This window comes from Urocitellus parryii, chromosome 4 (genome assembly GCF_045843805.1).
Source record: "Urocitellus parryii isolate mUroPar1 chromosome 4, mUroPar1.hap1, whole genome shotgun sequence".
Lineage (NCBI taxonomy): Eukaryota > Metazoa > Chordata > Mammalia > Rodentia > Sciuridae > Urocitellus > Urocitellus parryii.
In genome coordinates, this window is record NC_135534.1 from 78,481,365 (window position 1) to 78,502,675 (window position 21,311).

The 21,311-nt window shown below is 32.0% G+C and overlaps 1 protein-coding gene across 1 annotated transcript in view; it reads right to left on the bottom strand.

The window, feature by feature from the left end:
• Positions 1-1,286: 1,286 nt before the first annotated feature.
• The window catches only part of Nox4 (NADPH oxidase 4), a 194,983-nt gene continuing 174,958 nt past the window's right edge, over positions 1,287-21,311 (bottom strand). The window contains exons 14-18 of the mRNA XM_026401516.2: positions 19,738-19,857; positions 18,093-18,201; positions 15,645-15,713; positions 14,141-14,241; positions 1,287-3,635 (exon numbers count right to left, since the gene is read on the bottom strand). Of these exons, the coding sequence (XP_026257301.1) occupies positions 3,515-3,635; positions 14,141-14,241; positions 15,645-15,713; positions 18,093-18,201; positions 19,738-19,857 (520 nt within the window). The 3' untranslated portion in view covers positions 1,287-3,514. The remainder of the gene's footprint in view (positions 3,636-14,140; positions 14,242-15,644; positions 15,714-18,092; positions 18,202-19,737; positions 19,858-21,311) is intronic.

Here is a 21,311-nt window from a genome sequence, read left to right on the forward strand (position 1 = left end):
ATTAGATGTATATTTCGGCAGGGGTGTGTGTGAAAAGAGCCTTTTAATAGCAATAACTAGAAAAATTGAGCACTGGCCACAGCTCTGTTACAATCTTAATGATTTAAGACAAGTTATAATCTCTCTCTTAGGGCATCAGTTTCCTTAACTGCAAAATAAGGATCCCATCAGTGTTTTGTATTTCTGTAATATATTGAATATAAAAAAATCCAAGCTATGACAAAAATAATAAACTGTTTAGTAGAAACAAAGATTTGCCCTATCGACTGACTTGAAAAAATCTCTGGTCAGCATGGCAACCATCCTTAAGGAGAAAAGCAAAAACTTTTCCTGAAAAGTTTCTCTCTTTAATATATGCAGATTCTTCAGCATCAGCATTATCTATTGATGACAACAGCCTTTTTGTCTCTAACAAGATTTTTTGACAATATTTTATAATTTCAATCTATTACCTTCCATAGGTAATCCAAGTAAAAACTGATTAGGGAAGGGATGGTTGGAAATAATATGGCTATGTAGATTAAATCAATTCAATTCAACCCATGCCTGGTCTAAATTGTGTTTTTTTTTTTTTCAGATGTTTGTACTATCATAGTCACTCAACTGAAATTTTTAAGTCCCTAAATGAATAACTATCAAGCATTTCATTTTCACCTGAAGTCACTGGTTAAAAGTAAAACAAGCCCCAAATATATGCACATATGATTGTATGTATTCAAATCTGAGGTTTTTATGATTATTATTTACATGTAAAACTAAAGAATTCCCTTACACATATAAGGGGAGTCAGGAAGTTTAAGAAATGATAGAAGGTACCATCTGTCTATTTTTTTAGGAAAATACAAAGGGAATTTGTTTGCCCATAAATTCCTTAGTATGATCCTATACAAAATTGATAGTTTCTTCCAAAAGACCAAAGGGGGAAAAAATGTATAGAAAGAAAGGCCTATAATAATAATCTTTTTTTTTAAAATCAGAAGTTCTTAAATATCTGTTCTTGCTACTAAACATTGTTTTTGTAGTCCCGAATGTTATATGCATGTATTGTGTGGCACAATATTTATTTTGAATTAAGTTCTCAAAAATTAAGAATTACCAATCTTAACTTTAACTTCAGAAACTTTAGCCCCAGTGTGAGAAGTCATTTGTCCTAGTCACACCACTAGCCTGTGACACTGATAATCCCAATTCCTGAGGCTAACAGGCTAATGTGCACTCAAATGCTAATTCCTGAGGAATAGATTGCTTCTGAAACATGGAAAATTTGTGAACAAATGTTACAGCTTTATTGTTGCAAAGGTAAGGTGAGCTTATAGAAATTCCAAGGACACCATTTCAATTTTATTGGGTGTTGCCATTAAAATTAGTGATAGAAGACTTGTACTACAACAATTCCCTATAGAAAGAGTTCTTCAAAGCAAAATGAAGATATCATATGTGCTTTAAATTCATTCTTATAAACAGAAACAAAATTTAACTGTTGAACATTAATATTTAAACATCTACTAGAATTTAGAAGAGGCAAGGAGTTTCATTTAGCATAGCAAACCTGGTCTGAAATACCACCTTTCTTTTAAAAAATATTACTGTATTACCAAAATTAAATGCCCTAATGAAAGCACAAAAATACATTATGATCAGTAAAGTCAGTATTGCACATAAAGATTGCATAAACTCATTTCTTTTTACTAATTCTTTCCGTTACATGTTTTCATGAAAATTCTTTTTAATCTAGAAAGTTTTGCTAAGATGTACTAGTTATTAATTACACTTTCAGATGTAAATTTGCAGGAGCATTGCACATTTTTTAATCACTTTCTGACTCACCTTCTTTCTGCAGAAGGGAGAAGAAAAAAATCCAGGCAAATGAAGAACAGCATTGAATGGTTTAGCATGCTCGATTGCTATTGTTGAATCATAGCAAAAAAGAAAAGAAAAGAAAAGAAAAACAGCATCTAGTATATTGTGTTATTTGCAAGATTTTAATAAAGACCAGACAAGTGAATTGCTGATTTCAGAAATTTGTTCTATTTGATGATAATTCATAGATGTCTACTGAACAAAAGTCACTAAATTGTATGAATGCCTGAATTCTTAGGGTAGTAAAGAGGATTTTTCCTCTAAGGCAAGAATATAACTGCCAGGCATTAGAAACTGATGGAATCATTCAGCATAGTCCCAACAGTAATTTTAATCCTAAGAATTTATGACATCACCCAGTGCAACAATACAACTCTTAATTCTAAACTGAAATTTCAATGACTACTGAGGTACATCTACTTTTGTAGAAAGTAAAACAGCAGGTCCCTGTTTAGGAATGTGACTACAATTTAACTGTCTCCATCATAAACCAACATGTATACACACCTGTAATCCAGCTACTCTAGAGACTGAGGCAGGGGGATGGCAAGTTCAAGGCCAGTCTGGGCAATTTAGTGAGACCCTGTCTCAAAATAAAAATTAAAAAAGATCTGAGGATGTAGCTTAATGCCCCTGGGTTCAATCCTAGTACTGGAAGTGGATGTTGGGGTTAGCAATGTGTGACAAAAGAGATGAAATTTATATTTCAGTGCCTGCTACCAAATATAATACTCTTTGATCTCAGAGTACAAATCAGACAAAGTACTTTGAGCTAAAACCTTAGACAAACTATATCTGGGGGTGAGAGGAGTGAAAAAAATAGCAGGGACTAAAACAATGAAAAAGGAAAAATCTTATTAGCATATATGTCCCTTTAAAATTATAGTAATGATATTTTCATTACTATGTAATAGTAATAGATTAAGTAAATAGGAGATGAAAAGAACTTATTGAATCATTGTATCTAATGATAGTAAAGAAGGACAGATTTCACTAGACAGAGGACAAGGAAGAGAGAAAAACATAAAATAGATGATATATCAACATCTGCAGAAGGTTCAGTTAGCATGCTGTGTACAGATACAAAGAGAGGTATTAGCATCAGTGGTGAAGAAGATTGGATACTGACACAAAGTACCCGTATCAACCAGAATCATGTGCTGCATTTTCAAACATCAAATATATTTGCCTGGAGCCTCTCCAAATTAAAGCTACTCTGTTATATGCAATGTAGGAAATGTAATCTGAGTTTCAATAAATTTTTAATTTTTTTCAATCTTGTATTTGTTCAACCAAAAACAATTTAAAGAGGACCACAGCTAACAGCTTCAGAGTAAGTGAGTTCAGCTCTTCACCAGGGAGTTCCCAAATTTGCCATAAAGATTACCAGTGTGCATCTAATAGTGTTCTTGTAATTTGAACATTGAAAAATGAATCACCACTTCAGATATTCCTCAGGTCTTTGGTTTCCAGATTAAACATGTGATGTGACCTGTCATGTTGCCACATTCTCTGCATTTTCATATTAAATAATCATAAATAAGAAAAGCTTGCTACTCTTTGGCATAACACAACTGTTCGATTCAGTTGAGCTTCCAAGTCTTGGAAATTGCACTCATTTCTTCTTTAGAGTCCTGTTTCACCACATAGGGTTTTAGCTAAAAGATTCTTTATTGTATTCAAATCTTGTTCCATAGGCATTGTTCTGGTTACTTAATTTATGAAGAGTCTTGGAAATTGAACTGGGTCCACAACAGAAAACACCAACTGTTTTCCTGGGAAGAAAGTGAAATAAAGGAAAAATCAGGTGCAAAATCAGGCCAAACAGGAGAACAAGTATGCTTTATAAGTATGGATTTAATGTATTAATAAAGTTAACTTGTTATTTTGCATGGGGGAAAGAAGTTTCCAATGACTTTCAAATGTAAATATGTACCAGAAAAATATTGATTCACCTCATTTTTTTTCATACCAGAATTCAGGAAAATGTTTTTAAATGTAACTATGAACACCAATTTCCTCTTGATCAGACATAGATGGAATAGTGTGCTTCAATTTGTTTATCACCTGCCACTAGTAAGTCCAAAACAATATTAAGAGAAAAAAAATGATAGGTGTCAATTACTAAACACATTTGACCATGACAATTCTTCTTTCATTAGACACTTAATATGCATTTATGAAAATTTCTACGTGTATTTGAATGAGTAGTAATGAATAAGGTAAGAGTGAGAAAAGGCATTAAAAATTTGAAAGGATAATTTTAAGTGACAAATTTGTATCCACGTGGAAATAAAATACATTTATCTGAACACATTTTCCTTTTTTATTTATGCAATGTAAGAACTGTGACAAATATCAAGCAGGTTTTTTACTCTGTACCATAAACTTTAATTAGTTAAATAACACATATGACTAACAAATAGACTAAAGAGATCCCAAGAAATGAATAGTATTGTAAATTGTTCTTCTTCCAAAGCTTATTAATTTTCATTGGCTTATTCCTAGGATATTAAAATAATTAACATCTTATATAATATCATGGACAAATATAGTTATCCTTATTATCTTAGAATAATTAGTGCTAGGAAAAAATGGGAAATTTATTTAAATAAATACTAAAACTTTATACTGAACACTGAAGAAAATATTATATAAAAAAACTTTTTACCTTAAGACAATCAAATAATTATGAAAATAGAATTTTTACTTTCAGTCACAATGGGTAAAAGAAGAATATATTTATCCTTTTGCATGAAGAAACTAGAAAAAGGATGGGATATGCTCTATGATAGAGCACTTGGTTAGCACATAGGAGGCCCTAGGTTCAATCCCTAGTACTGCAACAAAAATAAATAGATAGATAGATAGATAGATAGATAGATAGATAGATAGATAGATAACAAACAAAATAAACCTATAAAATGAAAAAACAGAATATGTGAAGCAAGTATTTTCAGGCATCAGACAATAGGCAGCACAAAACTATGTTTCCTGAGGGCCTAGAGGAGGAAAAATAGCTAGCTAAGTTTAGCAATCCCCTCTTCTTATTGCCTAGGGGCAATCTATAGGCTGCAGCACAGACAGGGGAAACTCAAGCAGTCTCACTGAGCTAAACAAAGAATGAAGTTCATGGAGGTCAAAACAGCAAGAAACTCACTACATTAGACAAAGGGGAATGAAGGGAAGGGAGAGGAGCTAGGACAAGGAAACACAGTGGAATGAATCTAACATAATTTTCCTATGTACATATATGAATACATATGTATGAATATACACCATTGTGTATATCCACAAGAGTGGTGTCTTATTAAGAATAAGATATTCCTTGCTTGTATAATTATATCAAAATGGATTCTACCATATGTATAACTAAGAAGAACCAATAGAATTTAAAACAAAAAACAACAACAACAAAAAAAAAATCCAACAGCCAGAATCTGTGCAGCTGCATGTGGAAGGAAAGAAAGATCCATAGAAAGAAGGTCCAGAGTGCTGTGGAGAACTATATTTGAGTCTTAGGCTGAATAATATCTACTCATATTTGAAAGGAGACTATGTAAATTCAGTTACAGAACTACCAAGAATCAATAGGCAAAACTATTCTCAGAGTTTACACAGAATTGTGAATAATTTGTTTAACCATAAGCCAGAATGCAAAGATCTATAATGCATGGACAATGGCCAGTATTCTCATAAAGGTATCACCTTATTTGCAAGGGGCACTAGGAATGCTGGTAAAATTAGGATTAGATTAAAGGTTACTCCAGACTTGTGCTAATGAATCTTAAAAGCAAGTCTCAAACTGAACCCAAGTAACAAAACTGCATGCTAGAATAAGTCCAATTCAACTGAAAGAACTAAATCAAAATCAGCCATCTGATATTTAAACCTCAAAACTGAGTTCAACTCCTTGTGAAACAAACAACCCAGGAATTCTAAAAAATATATGAAAAAAAATATATGAACTAGAGTTAGAAAGGTTACAGACTTATTTTTTTTCTCTCTCTCTCTCAAACCCAGTTTTTGAAGACTAATGGCAGTACCTCAGAATGTCACTATATTTGCAGATAGGACCTTTAAAGAATTAAGTTAAAATAAGACTGTAGGGCTATAGATGTAGCTAAGTAGTTGAATAGTTGCCTGACATGTACAAAGCCCTCGGTTTAATCCCAAGGACCACCAGGAAGAGAGAGAGAGAGAGAGAGAGAGAGAGAGAGAGAGAGAGAGAGAGAGAGGTGTGTCTCTATCTTGTACCCTTATAAACAGAGAAAATTTAAACACATACCATGGTTATGCATGCATAGAGAAAAAGTCATATAAAGAGGCAGCTAAAGGACAGTCATCTGTAAGGCAAGGAGGGAGTCCTTGGAGGAAGCTAACTATGTTGACACCTTGACCTTGAACTTCCAGCCCTCAGAACTCTAAAGAAAATGTCTGTTGTTAATCCAACCAATTAATGGTATCTTCTTATGGTAATGCTAGAAAACTATTGCAAGGAAGAAGATCATTTACTAGGAACAAACCCAGAATAACAGAAATTGCAGAATTATCAGAATTATCATATTGAAACCATGATGATATGAGCATTTCACATGTTCAAAGAGAAATGTCAACATGACTAGAAGAAAAATGAAAAATATTTTTGGAGATCTAAATAGAAAATCTAGAAATAATATGTAATTTACAATAAATAAAGTGGATAGATTAACAGAATAATAGGAATTACAGAAGAAAAGATGAGTAAATTTTGAAATACAGCATTAGAATCTATCCAAGTTGAATTGTACAGAGAACAAAGACAAAACAAAACAAAACAAAACAAAACAAACAAACAAAAAACTGTTTTAACATAATGTCTAGGGCACCTCAACAGGAGAGAATACAAGGGAGAAGGTAAAAAAGTATTTAAAGAAACAATTACCAATTCTATTCTCAAATTTGTTGAAAACAAGCCTATGAATCCAAGGATCTCATGAATCCTTAAGGAGAATAAGGGCAAAGAAAAGCATAATAAGTCAACTTTAATAAATTGCTGAAAATCAGTGGCAAAGAGAAAAGCTTCAGAGTATCAAAAAGGAAGAAAAAGACATACTACAAATTATAAACAGAAGATGAAAAATGAGAATGACTGTAGGTTTCTTGTCACAAACTGTGCACATCAAAAGGCAATGAAGTGACAACTTCAAAGTGCTGAAAGACAAAGCAAAATGCCAACCATTTTATATCAGGCAAATTATGTACTAAACAAAAATGTCTTTCAATTACAGCAATATCAAAATGTGTGATGAAATAATGGTAGTACACAAAGGAGCAAAATATTATTTCAAGAGGATTGAGATAGCTAATGATGTATACTATACACCTAGGTCAATGTTTCTCTAATTCTACTTCATTAGAATCCCCTTTAGGCCTTCACAGAACATAGCTTCTCATCCCAAAAGCTTCCCATGTAGATCTTGTCAGGGGGATCAAAAATTTGTTTTTCTCAGTTGATGGTGGATCAAGGAATGTAGTTTGGGGACCAATGGCCTAAAGAAGTTAAAAAGAAAGAAATATAGAGGTGTTGCTAATATGTCAATACAGGAAAGAACAATGAAATCATAAAAAAATATTAAATTCATCTAAAGGAAGATAGAAAAAGACAAGAAATTAAAAAAAAAAACAAATGAGACAGTATAAAGTAATGGGAAACTGCTAGATTTAAACCCAACCGTAGTTTATTAAATTAAATACAAATAATCAAGTCCTACTTATTAAAATATACCAATATAGACAAATCCAAAACTGATAGATCTGCAAAGATAGATAGATCCAGAATCATATATAATTATTTCCATGGTCCTCTCACAGTAATGTATAGAAGAAGTAGACAGAAAATTTTTAACTATATTAAAAAAATCAGTATCACCATTTCAATCAACAATTGAAACTACCTGATTTTTTACAATGTTCCAACCAACAAGATGAAATACAAATTCTTTTCAAGGGCACATGAAATGTTCACCAAAATGGACCACATTCCAGGAAATAAAATGGGTCTTAATAAATTTTAAGGGACTAAAATAATAATTATTATATATTTAGATGAATTCCCAATTGAACTAGAAATCAAAAATTAAATGATATATGGCAAATCTCTACACATTTGGAAATTAAAGAAAGTATTTTTAAATAACCTATGGACAAAATATAAAAGTCACAATAAAAATGACAAATATTTAGAACTGGATGAAAATAAAAAACAATTTATGAGAAGTATCCAAAGTGGTGTTTAGAGGAAAATTTGAAGTAGTACAGGAAAATTTATAGTTGTAAATACTTGTATTAGAAAGGAAAAGCCTAAAACCAATTATATAAATTTCTAGCTTTCCCACTCTTTGGCACATATACAAATTATTTAAAATTAGTATACTTCAGTGACATAGCCACATCAATGTTTATAGCAGTACAATTCACAATGGCCAGCTACCGCACAAACCTAGATGCCCTTCCACAGATGAGTGGATAAAGACAATGTGATATATATACACAACAGAGTACTACTTAGCCATAAAGAAAGATGACATTTGTTTGTAAATGAATTAAACTGGAGATTATCCTAAGTAAAAAAAAAGGCAGACCCCAAAAGTCAAAGATTGAATGTTTTCTCTGTTATGTAGAAGCTAATCCAAATAAGTTGGGTGAAGTTTAAAAAAAATAGAAGAAAGATCAGTGGACTAGATTAAGGGGATTCAAGGAGAGAGAGGAAGGATGGGATAAGAAAAGAATATTGGAATGAATCTGACCTAACTTTCCTATATGAACATACCACAGTGAATCTTACCATTGTGGATATCTTAACATATGCGGATCTAATTTTTTAAAAACTATAAAAATAAACAATTAAAGTGTTAATAACTAATTTAATTCAAAGTGATCAGAAGGAAAATGAGTATGAAAATCAATGATTTATGCTTAATAAAACTTAGTGTGGTTTTCATTAAAATGAGAGGACAATAATTTGGGGTTTTTTGTACATTCTCTGTTATGCTGCATGATGACAATAAAGTCCACTTTGTTTTGGTTTGGTTTGTTTGATACTAGGGATTGAACCCAGAGGCTGTTTATCACTGTGCTATATCCCCAGCCCTTTTATAGTTTTTAATCTTGAGACAAGGTCTCCCTAAATTGCTTCATCTAGCTTTGAACTTGTGATCATCCTGCCTTAGCCTCCCAAGTAAGATTACAGGTGTACACCACCACTCTAGCCCATTATTTCCTTTTACAGGGCAATTACAAGGTTATATTCAAAAGTTTTCATTTTTCTTTATGTCTCCTTTTAAATACTTGATAATAAAGTCATTATTTTTAAAGGACCCTGGATATCATGGGTTCATTGTTTCTTACATTTTCTTATTCAATTATCTATATCCATTTTTTCCCATGAATTGAGGAGTTTTTTAATGTTACTTTCACTAATTTAAGGAAATCCTACAATTTTTTTCAATATCTACAATTAATATTTACAATCCATTTGCATTAAATTGCTGTAATCCAACAAATATCTAGAAAAATATCTACAAAACTTTGATAAGATGGATGAGGAGAGACTCAAATTCTAAGTGAAGAACAGTATTTGAGCATGGATATTGAGTTATTAGCTCAATGTAAATGTTCAGTATATTTGTGTATATTTTCCTTTTATATCAATATTTGCATACAAATGTGTAAATGTGCAATCTCTTACAATGAGAGCTAATTCACTCTATAGAGCTTATTGACTCCTCATATTACAGATACAGATGTTTTGAGTGACTTGATCCAAGGACACAGGAGCAAATGTGAGAGAACTTCTAGGTATGCTTAATTTATATTGTTTTGAAGAAACCATGAGGCCACAAAAGAAGACATAGTCTTAAACATTTTGCCCAAAATTAATCCTTCCTCCCTTTGCTTAATCCAACAGCTTAAAATATGATATACATTTTATTATAAATAATAGAAGATCAACTTGGAGTTAGATACATTATATTTTCACAGGTTATTCAATACTAAGGAGTTTACAAAGTAATACTCAGAATATCTCTTTATGCTTTCAAAAATGAGTTATTAATACTTTACCACATTAAGCATCTTACTGTAACATATGAACATATGTAATATAAATGGGAGTTTCTTTCAACATGGCACCTGCTATCCCACATTCCAAAACAGACATGGTAAAATAAGACTGCCAAAATTATTTGGGGTACACCAAAGTCTGAACTCTGACTCATTAACCATAGCTTCTGATAAATCACTACATTTTTGTGTCCCAGGTGCATTTGTAAACTAATGATGAAATAAATACGATTTTAAAAGCTCCTTCACTTTTCATGATCATCTAATGCCATCACATAATTCATTTTCTGAATTAAAAAAATCCCAAACAGAAAGGAACCCCTCTCTTATACACATGGAAGGTAAATTGATCAAGCATTTTGTTTTGGATAGTGCAATATCTAAAATGAGCAGACTTTTGAACCAGAAATCCTATCTCAAATATTGCAACCAACCTACTATAATACTCTCATGAGAAAGTCTGTACAAAGATAATCACTTTAGTACTTTTTGTAACAATGAAGAACTAGAGGTAACATAAATTTCCATCATTAGGAGAGTAATGTTATATTGCCCATATCCTAAACCACTGTGAGGCAATGTTACATGAAAGTTATCCATGATCAATATGTGTGTGCCACTAAAAAGTAAGTTGAAGAATTATATACTGTATATTTATTCAATTTTTATCAAAAATAAGGTTTACATTTTAAAGTATATGCACATATATACATTTAAAATATGCATGTACATTTAAATAAATATGTATAAATGTATATAAATATGCATATATGTGCACTATGTATTTCTACACTCGTATGTTTTTTAAAGCTCTTGTAAGAATACATTGCAAAGAATTACTCTTCATTACCTCTGGGTCCATAGTGTTTAATTTAAATCTGTATTCAACATAGTACACTGGACAAATGCTTACTGGTTTAATAATCACTTCCTACAAATTAAAAATAATTGCCCAACATACAGTATTTTTAAAATTTAATTTTTATGCATCTTATCCGTTAGTATGTTCTTTCAGCAATTTACATATGAGACATATGAAATGTAATCTTCTATTTATACAGAGCCTTTTGTCTAATTAATGAACTCTTAAGAGATTGATCCATTCTTTTCTAAGTATGCTATGCAAAAATCCTTGAAAAAATAACCACTTTCAGGTGCCTGCCCCAGAGCCCAAACACAAAGCGAAGAGCTGTACAAAATGTCAACAGTAGATGGTGCACATTTACTCTTAAACAAGCCCTGCTGTTTGAAGAAAAATAATAAACCACCAAATAAAAATAAAGACTGCTTCAAAACATGAAAGGCATAACAAATAAAAATTCTTACAAATGAACGAAAGAAACCAATAACCCCAACCTAATTTCCTGTAAATTATCTTCTCTTGTCTTGGGCTTCAGCTGTAGAAATGAATAAAAGAAAATGTTGAAATTTTCAACAATATACTATGAAACTATAAAAGAATGTTTGTCAGAGGTTCATTAAAGAGGAACATGTTTATGGTTCACAGCAAGTGTTAGATGAGTACAAGATTATCACACCTCAGGGGGGAGATCCCAGGAAAGGAACATAGCAAAAATGAGGCCAACATATATTTTTCTGTATTAACCTTTACAAGGAGCATGAATATTGCAAAGCATCTCTGCTTTGTAAATAATGCTTTTCGCTTCATCCCCAAAATTACTTCATCAAGGAAAGAGAAGTGCTACAGAAATGATGTCAAACATAGATACAACCTGAACCACATGGATGACTTTAATTCTTTTAAAATTATTCTTCTTAGGCTGTATTCATAATTTCTAAAACAAAATCTCTGAGGGTGGAATCGTATCATCTTGAGTCAGTGGTCCTTTCAATAAATAATATTCATCCACGAATTCATAAATTAAGGGGACCTCTTTAAAACTTTCCAATAAATTGGTACATGCATTTATATCCAACTATCCTTTTGATGTTTGTTAAAATATATTTTAAAATTATGAGTTGTGCCTGGTCTTATGGTACATGCCTATAATCTCAGCTACTAGGGAGGCTGAGGAAGTAAGACCACAAGTTCCAGATCAGCCTGGGCAATTTTGCAAGACTCCATTTCAAATAAAACTTCTAAAAGGGTCAGGGATGTAGCTCAAGGATAGAATGGTTGCCAAGCACAAGTGCAGCAAGTTGTTCAATTCCTAACATCAGTAGAGGAAAAGAGGAGAAGAAAAAGATTATTATGAAATATTTGGCCACATTTACACATTTACACATTGTAATGTGTAATTTTAATAATGAAATAATGATAATGAATAATGAAATTTTAATGACATTTTAGTCTACTATGTATAATGTATGATGGTTTCATAAGATTATAATAGAAATATAATAATCCCTATCACCTAGTGACGTCAGAGCTGTCATGTCATAGCACAATGAGTTACTTATGTGTTTGTGGTGATGCTGGTATAAACTTGATGTATTGCCAGTTGTATTAAAGTGTGGTATATAAAATTATACACAGTATATAATACTTGATAATAACAACTATGTTATTGGCTTATGGATTTACTGAATTATACTTTTTATTGTTATTTTGGAGTATACTACTAAGAAAAAAGTACTATAATACAGTATTTTGGGGGCTGGGGATGTGGCTCAAGCGGTAGCGCACTCGCCTGGCATTACGGGGCGCTGGGTTCAATCCTCAGCACCACATAAAAATAAAGATGTTGTGTCCACTGAAAACTAAAAAATAAATATTAAAAGAAATTCTCTCTCCTCCCTCCCTCCCTCCCTCCCTCTCTCTCTCTCTCTCTCTCTCTCTCTCTCTCTCCCCCCCTCTTAAAAAAAAAAAAAACAGTATGCTGTATTACAACAGTGGCAGCCTCATAAATCTGTTTATTGTGACTCTTGATCACATCATTTTGTAGGTGATTTAATCTGACATTGTTCTGTTCATCATGGCTCTGGGGAAAATAGATTTATTGTAAATAAATAGATAGACAGACAGATAGATAGAAATACATAGAGACGTATACTATATGAATATATACCAATAGGCCAGGTATGCTTTAGAGTACACCATCTTGATTTATGTACACACACTCTGATGTGATGTGTGTGATGTTTGCACAATGATGAAATTGCCTAATGATACACTTCTCAGAAGATGTCTATGTTAAACAACAAAACATACTAATAATTATAATGATTACTCAAAGTCAGAAGAAAAATTAACACTGGACGGATATTATTTTCAAATGAGATTTTAAAAGTGAAACTTTCAATATCCATGCATTATTGTTGCAGGAGTAGTTCAGCAGTAAATATGTGATTAATCCAAACGTAAAAACATGTTGAATTTCAGTACATTTCTGTGAGTTAATAGAATAAAAATACAAGTTCAAAGGGGAAAATTATATAAAACCTTCCAATTGCTAATAAAGAATTTGATTGCATATCACTATAATAAATGAGGTTGTTATCAGGTATTTATTATATTTATATTCTAGTGGATATGTTTAAAGGGAATACTTTAATTGTAAAATATCAATATCTGCATTTTGTTAGAAACTATATTATTTGAAACTATTTAAATTTATAATGCAACTGTTTAAATGTAAGCTTCAAAAGGTGTGAGTTGGCATACAGTTTTCAAAATCCTTTCCCTTAATGCTAAGATGCTTGATAGAATTATAGTTTCCAAGAAGAAAAATTAGGCATGGAAATACTTCCAGTTTAGAGTCTTCATATTACTAGGAAAGCTTTTTTTTTAATCATTCATTCTTATTATAAAGTACAAAAATTTAACTTTTAAGAACATTCATTGTGAGATTTTTTTTGGTGAAATTCCCTTGTTAGCAAACATGATTTTTAAAAACTTTCCCCATGCTTATCAGATATATGCTGTGGGTATAAACACTCATTTTAGTATGAGTCTACACATATTTAAAAGTATGTAAAAGAGTCTAGTTCAAAAAATTCCTTTATTGACTGTTTCTAAGTCAAAATGTAATTATTTGACATTACTGATATAGAGTTATCCCTGTCTTGCTTCCTCCTCTGATTCTAACAGAGTATTTAAATTGTCATAATTTTAAACTTATTGCTGAGTCATTTTTAAATACTTCATGTAATAGTTTTGGAATACTTTGATGTAATCACTAGCCACATGTCAATTTTTTTGAGATATAGCACTTACCCCCTGTTACATTTTGCTATTTCATCAAATATAAGTTTCCACCGAGGACGTCCAATAAAAAGTCTTGAATTCAGTGCTTGATATTTGTCTCCAATTATCTTCTGCCAAAAAAGAAGCACTATATTTTAAATGATCTTCAGATGTGAATAAATGACTGTTTTCTTACATCAGCTCTGCTGGTGCTCTCTATCTTCCTACAAAATTGCTGTGATATGAAGAATATAAGTATCATATGGAAACCTATTAAGCACAATCATTTCATAGTATCATTTCCTTCAAAATCCATTATCTCCATGAATGCCATTTTTACATGTGATTTATTTTCCTAGACTTCAGTTAGTTGCTTCATTTTTTTTTAAAAAAAACACACAGATAAAATAAAGAATGCATTTTAATTGCTCACTCACTCTCAAAAAGGCTCAGCATATAAACTTCACTGAATGTCTGTCCATAAATATGCTACTCACATTTGATTCATTATGAGTAAATTACTACCAATTGTCATCATGCATTTGGGGAAATATTCTTAGCCAAAATAGCCTAAGACAGCAGAGCTACAAATCTTGGCTCTATCAACAAATGATAGTAATGGGCTAGTTTCTGTAATTAAAGAAATATTGGATCTGAATAGATAGTGAAGAGTCAGAATGAAGTGAGAAGCCAGGAGAAAGTGTCTGAGTTCCAGGCAGACAAACTAAGCACAAAGTGTAAATTTGCTTTGTATCTTAAATAATTATGACATGAGGAAAAAATGATGCTGACTTGCTTCATATGTATGATAAAATGAAATACTTTTACATAAAGTACAGTAGAAATCTGATTAGAATAGTTTTGAGGTAACTGACAAGCCTTCATATTTTTATTCAAAATATTGTGAAAATGTATGATAGAAAATACTGTAATAAAAATCTGGGAAAGTATTTCCAAGATTTATCACCCCATGTAGCTGTTCAATGTCATCTCTAAATAATAGTTCCTTTATCTGAAAAACAGGGAAATATCTACTTCCCAAACCTCTTAGGATTACAAAAGATAATATATGGAAAATTCTTAGCATGGTGGATACATTGTAAATAAGCAATGCATGATAGCTATTTTATTCTATTTTTTAGTTTTCCTTGGAATGAACTATGTCTAATTTGTATGAGCTCATAATAATTCTCTACATAAACCTCCCCTCTATGAATACAAAAACAAAAACAAAACCTCAAGGCTATTCATTTTTTGCCCAGTCTCCAGAGATAGTGAATATGAAGCAATATTGAAGTGGGGAGAGATGGAATCAACAGGTCTGCTCTAGCCTGCTGTGAGTAGGGTGAGTGAAAGGCAAAAGGGCTGATTTCAAGGACAGGCCATGAGTTTCCTGGATGTATTTCAAATGAGGTCTTTCTCTAGGAAACTTCTGCTCCAGCACCTGCAGAAGTTTTCATCCAGCACAGTTCCTACAGTAAATCTTTAACTATCAAGAGGCTTGTTTAATTAACAATAACATCCAACCACATACCTGTATCCCATCTGTTTGACTGAGGTACAGCTGGATGTTGACATAGTCAGGTCTGTTCTCTTGCCAAAACTGAGACATAAAAATGAATAGACTTATTAAACTTCCTCACATACATTCAGATTTTCTTCTATTATAATATATGTGAGTCTATGACTTAACATATAACTTGATTATCACTGCAAATATTTATAAGAAAATGATAGGTAGATATGTACGTAGAAGGACAGGAGACAGATTCTTACATTCACAAATCCTCCTGACCTACTGGTAATAATTAGGTTTGATGAAAGTGGTGGAAAGAAATAATTCTTTAGCTTTACAGATACAGAAACTACTATGTTAAATATAATTTTCATAATCCCCTAAATACTTTTCAATTATTTCTTATTTTATCCATGAATTTACTCCTTAAGAATATAATTTTCATTGAAGAAAAGACAATAGTGTTATGAGATATACATGTTAGGAAAAGCAAAACAAAAATTTTTTAAAAGACATTTTTTCTTCTTATTATTATTTTTAACTATTTAGCACTGGATTTCCATTTATAAAATATATATGAAGCAAAAAATATACTTGCAAAAAGAAGTAGTCTGGAAAAAATGAGAACCATCAATTTCCCATTTCCCTCTTCCCACAGACTCTGGACCACCATTCTACTTTAAGTCACTATGAATTAAACTACTATATGTACCTCATCGTAAAAATGGAATTGAAAAATATTTGCCCTTTTGTGTCTGGCTAACTTCACTTAGTCTTCAAGGTCCATTCATCTGTAGCATTGTGGCAGGGTTTCCTTCCTTTTTAATGCTAATTAATACTCCATTGTATGCATTCCCCACTCTCTTTGTCCATTCATTAGTCAATGGACACTTGGGTTGTTTTCATCTTTCAGCTATTGTGAATAATGCTTTATGAACATTCATGTACAAGTATCAGTTGAATTCCCTGCTTTCTACTCTTCTCAGTATATTTATAGAATCCATCCATACCTATCTATCTATCTCTTTCTCTCTCTCACTTTACACAAAGTTCAAAAGCCTTCTATTATCTATCTTTCCCCAGAAAAGCACATACACCATCTTTCCAATAGCCTCTACCACATTCTTGTTCTTGCTTCATGCACACAGACCTCCTTTCTTCCTCCATCACATCAAGCATGCTATTGCATCAGTGCTCTTACCTATGCAATTACACTCCTCTGCCTCAAATTTGCTCCTCCTCGTGCTACACAAGATACATGACTAGCGTGCTTGTTCCCTCCACTCAGCACTCAGGTCTCTATGCAAGAGCATTTTGTTAGGTGGGCATTTTCATTCTTGAACGCACAATATAAGTGAAGATGAAAACATGCCCTCTAATATATGGTTTAGGGCATAGTATTTTTAGTTAAGACTATAAACCCCACAAGATTAGAAACTTGGTTTTATTTTCTTATCTGACATATCTCCAGCTCCTAAAATAGTTCCTGACTCATGGTAAGTGATTAATAAATGTTTTTTGAATGATAGCATGACTGACTAAATTAATGACTACATGCACAGAGGCATGAGCAATAAAGTCCTCTGCTATACTCATTATAAAACAGAAGTAAATACACAACATTAGGAAATTGTTAAATAAATGATATAATTCCATGCCATGAAATTTTCTACTGCAGTAAAAGAATGAGGTGGCTCTGTGTTTTATTAATATTAAAAAAATTCAAGACATACCAAGAACCAATAAAAAACCCAAAAAAACTCAATTTGAATAAAAATATAAAGAATATGAGAGAACACTCATAAAATAACTGATTATATACATTGGGTAAGGAAAGTTTAGTGAAAGATTTTACTTTATCTGAATTGTTTGAAATATCTGCAGCAAAGACGTGTATGTATATCACTTGTATAATTTGAATAAACATAGAAGAATTACCTAAACATAGGTAATTAAAAATGTTATAAGTAGAATAGGTGAAGAATTCTTACTTTTACCTCTTTTAAAAGTTAGTATTTGAAATTTTTGAGGTTCTGGATTGCATATCAATGGTAATGGTCTTTGTACTCAAGATGAAGATGAGGAATAAAAGCTTTCGGAAACAACAATTGAATATGCAAGAGCATGCAAGAGCATGCAAGATCCTGCTGATGTTCCTCCCCATCAGTCTCCCCAGTCTCCCTCACCACCCCCAGGCATATGCAAACACATCTGTTAAACATCTTATGTTAATAATTGAAATGAATGTTTCTAAGTTAAAGTATGTCACAGATACCTACACATACTCACAAATACACATATCTAAAATGAAGTGTACCTAATTGTTTACAGATTTTATCTCTGATTTTGTTTAGGTTTAAGAGAATTTTTGCTTATCCTATAGCAAGTATTTCTTGCTTTTGTAATATGAAACAAAAGAACTATTTTTAATGAAAAATTGAAAAACCAAAAAAATGCTATTGTTACCTTGTTATACAACATACAGAGTAAATCTGCAAACCAACAGAAGGACTGGATATCTCTGCATACCCAAATAAAATACAGTCTTCTAAGCTTGTATGGTTTCCAGTCATCCCTTTAAAACAATACAACATGGTAGTTATTAGGATAACAAAACAAATTACAGAATCCTTGCATTCTTGAAAATCTGCTTTTCACTATAGCAAGCAACCAATAGAAAAATCAGTCATTTAAATTCCATTATCTGATACATCATCATTACTCTCAAATGAATGCAATTCACAATGTACTGACTCAAAGTCATGGCATATATCATTAATCTGAGTGTTTATGCCATTGAATATCATATGCATATCACCTGTTTCCATTTGAGTTCATACACTGAACTCTTGGATCAAAATAATATTTTCCCCCAACTCTTAGAAAAACAACTCCTCTATTTTCAGTGAATACTATCACTGAACAGGAGTCCAAAGTTCACTTGGTCTTGCCCTGGATTCCTGGCAAAATGAGCCGAAAGCATTCCAGAAATTTGGTTGTTTATCCCATTCTTAATAATCATTAAAGAAAGAGATTTCACAACCACGTACTATGTAATGTGTTCCAGCAACTCTTTATTCCAAGTCTGGTTTCCTACTTATAACTATGAAGTAGACTGGAGGTTAAGAAAATGTTCTTCCTTTTTCATAACATGAAGTATCCAAATAACTTGCAATGTGTTGTCAGAAACAAATGGTTTCTGGCTTGGAATATGGTTATTTTTGTATGATCCTCCAAAAAAAATACTGAAATTACATCTAGAAATAAAATACCATTCAAACACATCACTCCGGCTTATTATTTTTCATTGCTTCATAAAACATACTTTTAATGCAAATTGTATTTACTTGAAAAGTAAATAGGATAGATTTGAGCGTGACTTCCTGTTGTCACATTGTGTTTTCAGGTTAATTAGTTAACTTCTGCTTATAATCCTAGAAGTAAAATACTGGAAGGTTATTTCCTAGTTAGGCAGTCTCACCTTTGAAATTTCTTTTCTTCAGTCTGTTGTCAATTTGCTAAGTAATAAACCAATGAATTATGTGTTTATGTGTCATCTTCTCATAAAAAAGTTTTTCCTGACCATAATTCTACACTAGGTTCTGTCCTTCATTTCTATATTCTATTAAACTTTTGTCATAATTCTAACATTTTCTGAAATAGTTCTCTTTATGGTTTTCTCATTGGTTTATTTTTCACTTGTTCAACTTAAATGAAAGCTTTTTAAGTGCAGAGACTCCACTTCCACTCATTGCTGTGTACCCAGTACCTGGTAAGATCAATTGGGCACATGGGTATTCAAAAATATTTGTTGATTGAATGAATGAGTAGTGCCACTTACCAGTGATGAAGAATGTAGTGAGTAACTTTTAAAAGTAAAAGGAAAGAGGAATTAATACCTGTGATATTGACTTATTTTTACAAGGAATATGCTGGGAGCTACAGACCACATGTTGAGAACCACTGAATTATCCTTTCCCTTAATTAGTAGAATTCCTTGAAATATGAGTGGAAAAAAATCTGTATGGAAGTATTTCATGCTAAACAAGAAAATGTCTAAAATATTGGAAGTTCTCTATTTAAACTGATAAAATGGATCAAAATGACATACAGCAAGGTGTTGAGTATCGATGCAAATGGAGTTACTCCAATGCCTCCAGCCACACAGAGGCTAACTTCATAGTTCAGAGATTCCTCAAATGGACTTCCAAATGGACCATCAATGTACAGCCTGTGGAAAATGCAGACAAAGTTTGGAAAAAATGAAAATAATTTTCCATGACGTGTATCAAACAAGCATGCTGATTCCAATATCTAGGAATTTCAATGACTCAGTGTTTATTTCATTATTTCTAATAGATTCTCATAGCCTAAAGGAGTAAAAAAGGTTGTGTATGAACTGTTGATATTAAAACATATTTGTTTATAAGCATACTTTTTATGAGGTAAAATTAGTTTTAAGTGTAAAGAAATGTAAATATGATCATGTAGCATCAGACAAGTTAAAGTTCTGGTAATATTATATTACTATATTTGACTAAATTAAAATACCAATTTACAATGTCTAAGTTCAATAGTATTTCCATTAATGGAGGCCCATAGGAGACCTTAAAACATTTACTATATAAATAGAAAAATCACATGAGGAAGGTAAAGAATCGAAAACTACTTCTGAACAATCACAAAGGAACTATACTTAGTCTTCTTGTGTTTATGTATTCAAATGTGTGTATATGTATGTTCATGTGTATGTCTGCAAGAGAAACCCCCATTTGTCTGCAAAAGAAATTGCTAATTATTTATTTAATACTCATATTCCCTTTCTTAGTAACAGAATATTAATTTTATTCAGGGAAGTAAAATCCCCAGCCATAACACTACATTTCTCAGATTCCATTCATCTGTTTTGGCTGCGTGGCTGTGTTTGGGCTAATGTGGTACACAATGGAGGTGCATATGCAACAAATGGGAAATCCTCTTTTAAGAAGCTGTCTTACTTAGCCAGAGCTTTCATCTCTTTATTCCTCCATCTGTCTTCCTCCCTGGTGTCTGGGATGTTGACTTTATCATCTAAATAGTAATCTTTGATGAATGCAGAATCACCATGTTTTCTGTGGACTACCCAGTTCCAGACATCTTCATATAAAATTAAGATAAACACTTATTTGTACAAGACGTTGCTATTTTATATCCTTGTTTCCTTTATAAAAACAACTTTCCAGAAACTAGTAACTTTTCAAAAAAGTAAATTTATATGTATTATGATCTACATGTCATTTATGGTTAGTAGTCACTGTAATAGTAGATCAATTGAGATTATGAATCTTTGGGTTCAACAGTTAAGTGCTTGGAAATATTTATTAAATAAATAAATTGATGGACAATTCTTTGAACTCAGAGCTCTATGAAATGTTTCTACCAGTTTGGCTGCTGATTTTCTCTCTTCCACTTAGGAGACAACACTCCCCTGGCTTCTGTGGTAAGATTGGGTCATGTGTCTAGTTCTGATCAGGGTGACTGGAAGCACTACTTGTTATTTCCAGAATGAGGCAGGAAAACATTATTTTCCTTCCATGGGAACTAACAGTCATGAGTTGAACCAGAAGAGAGAAACAGACTGAATCTCTGAGCCATCACTCAAATGGTGCTATTCTAGAGAGCTACTAGACTGACAGAAGACAGTGC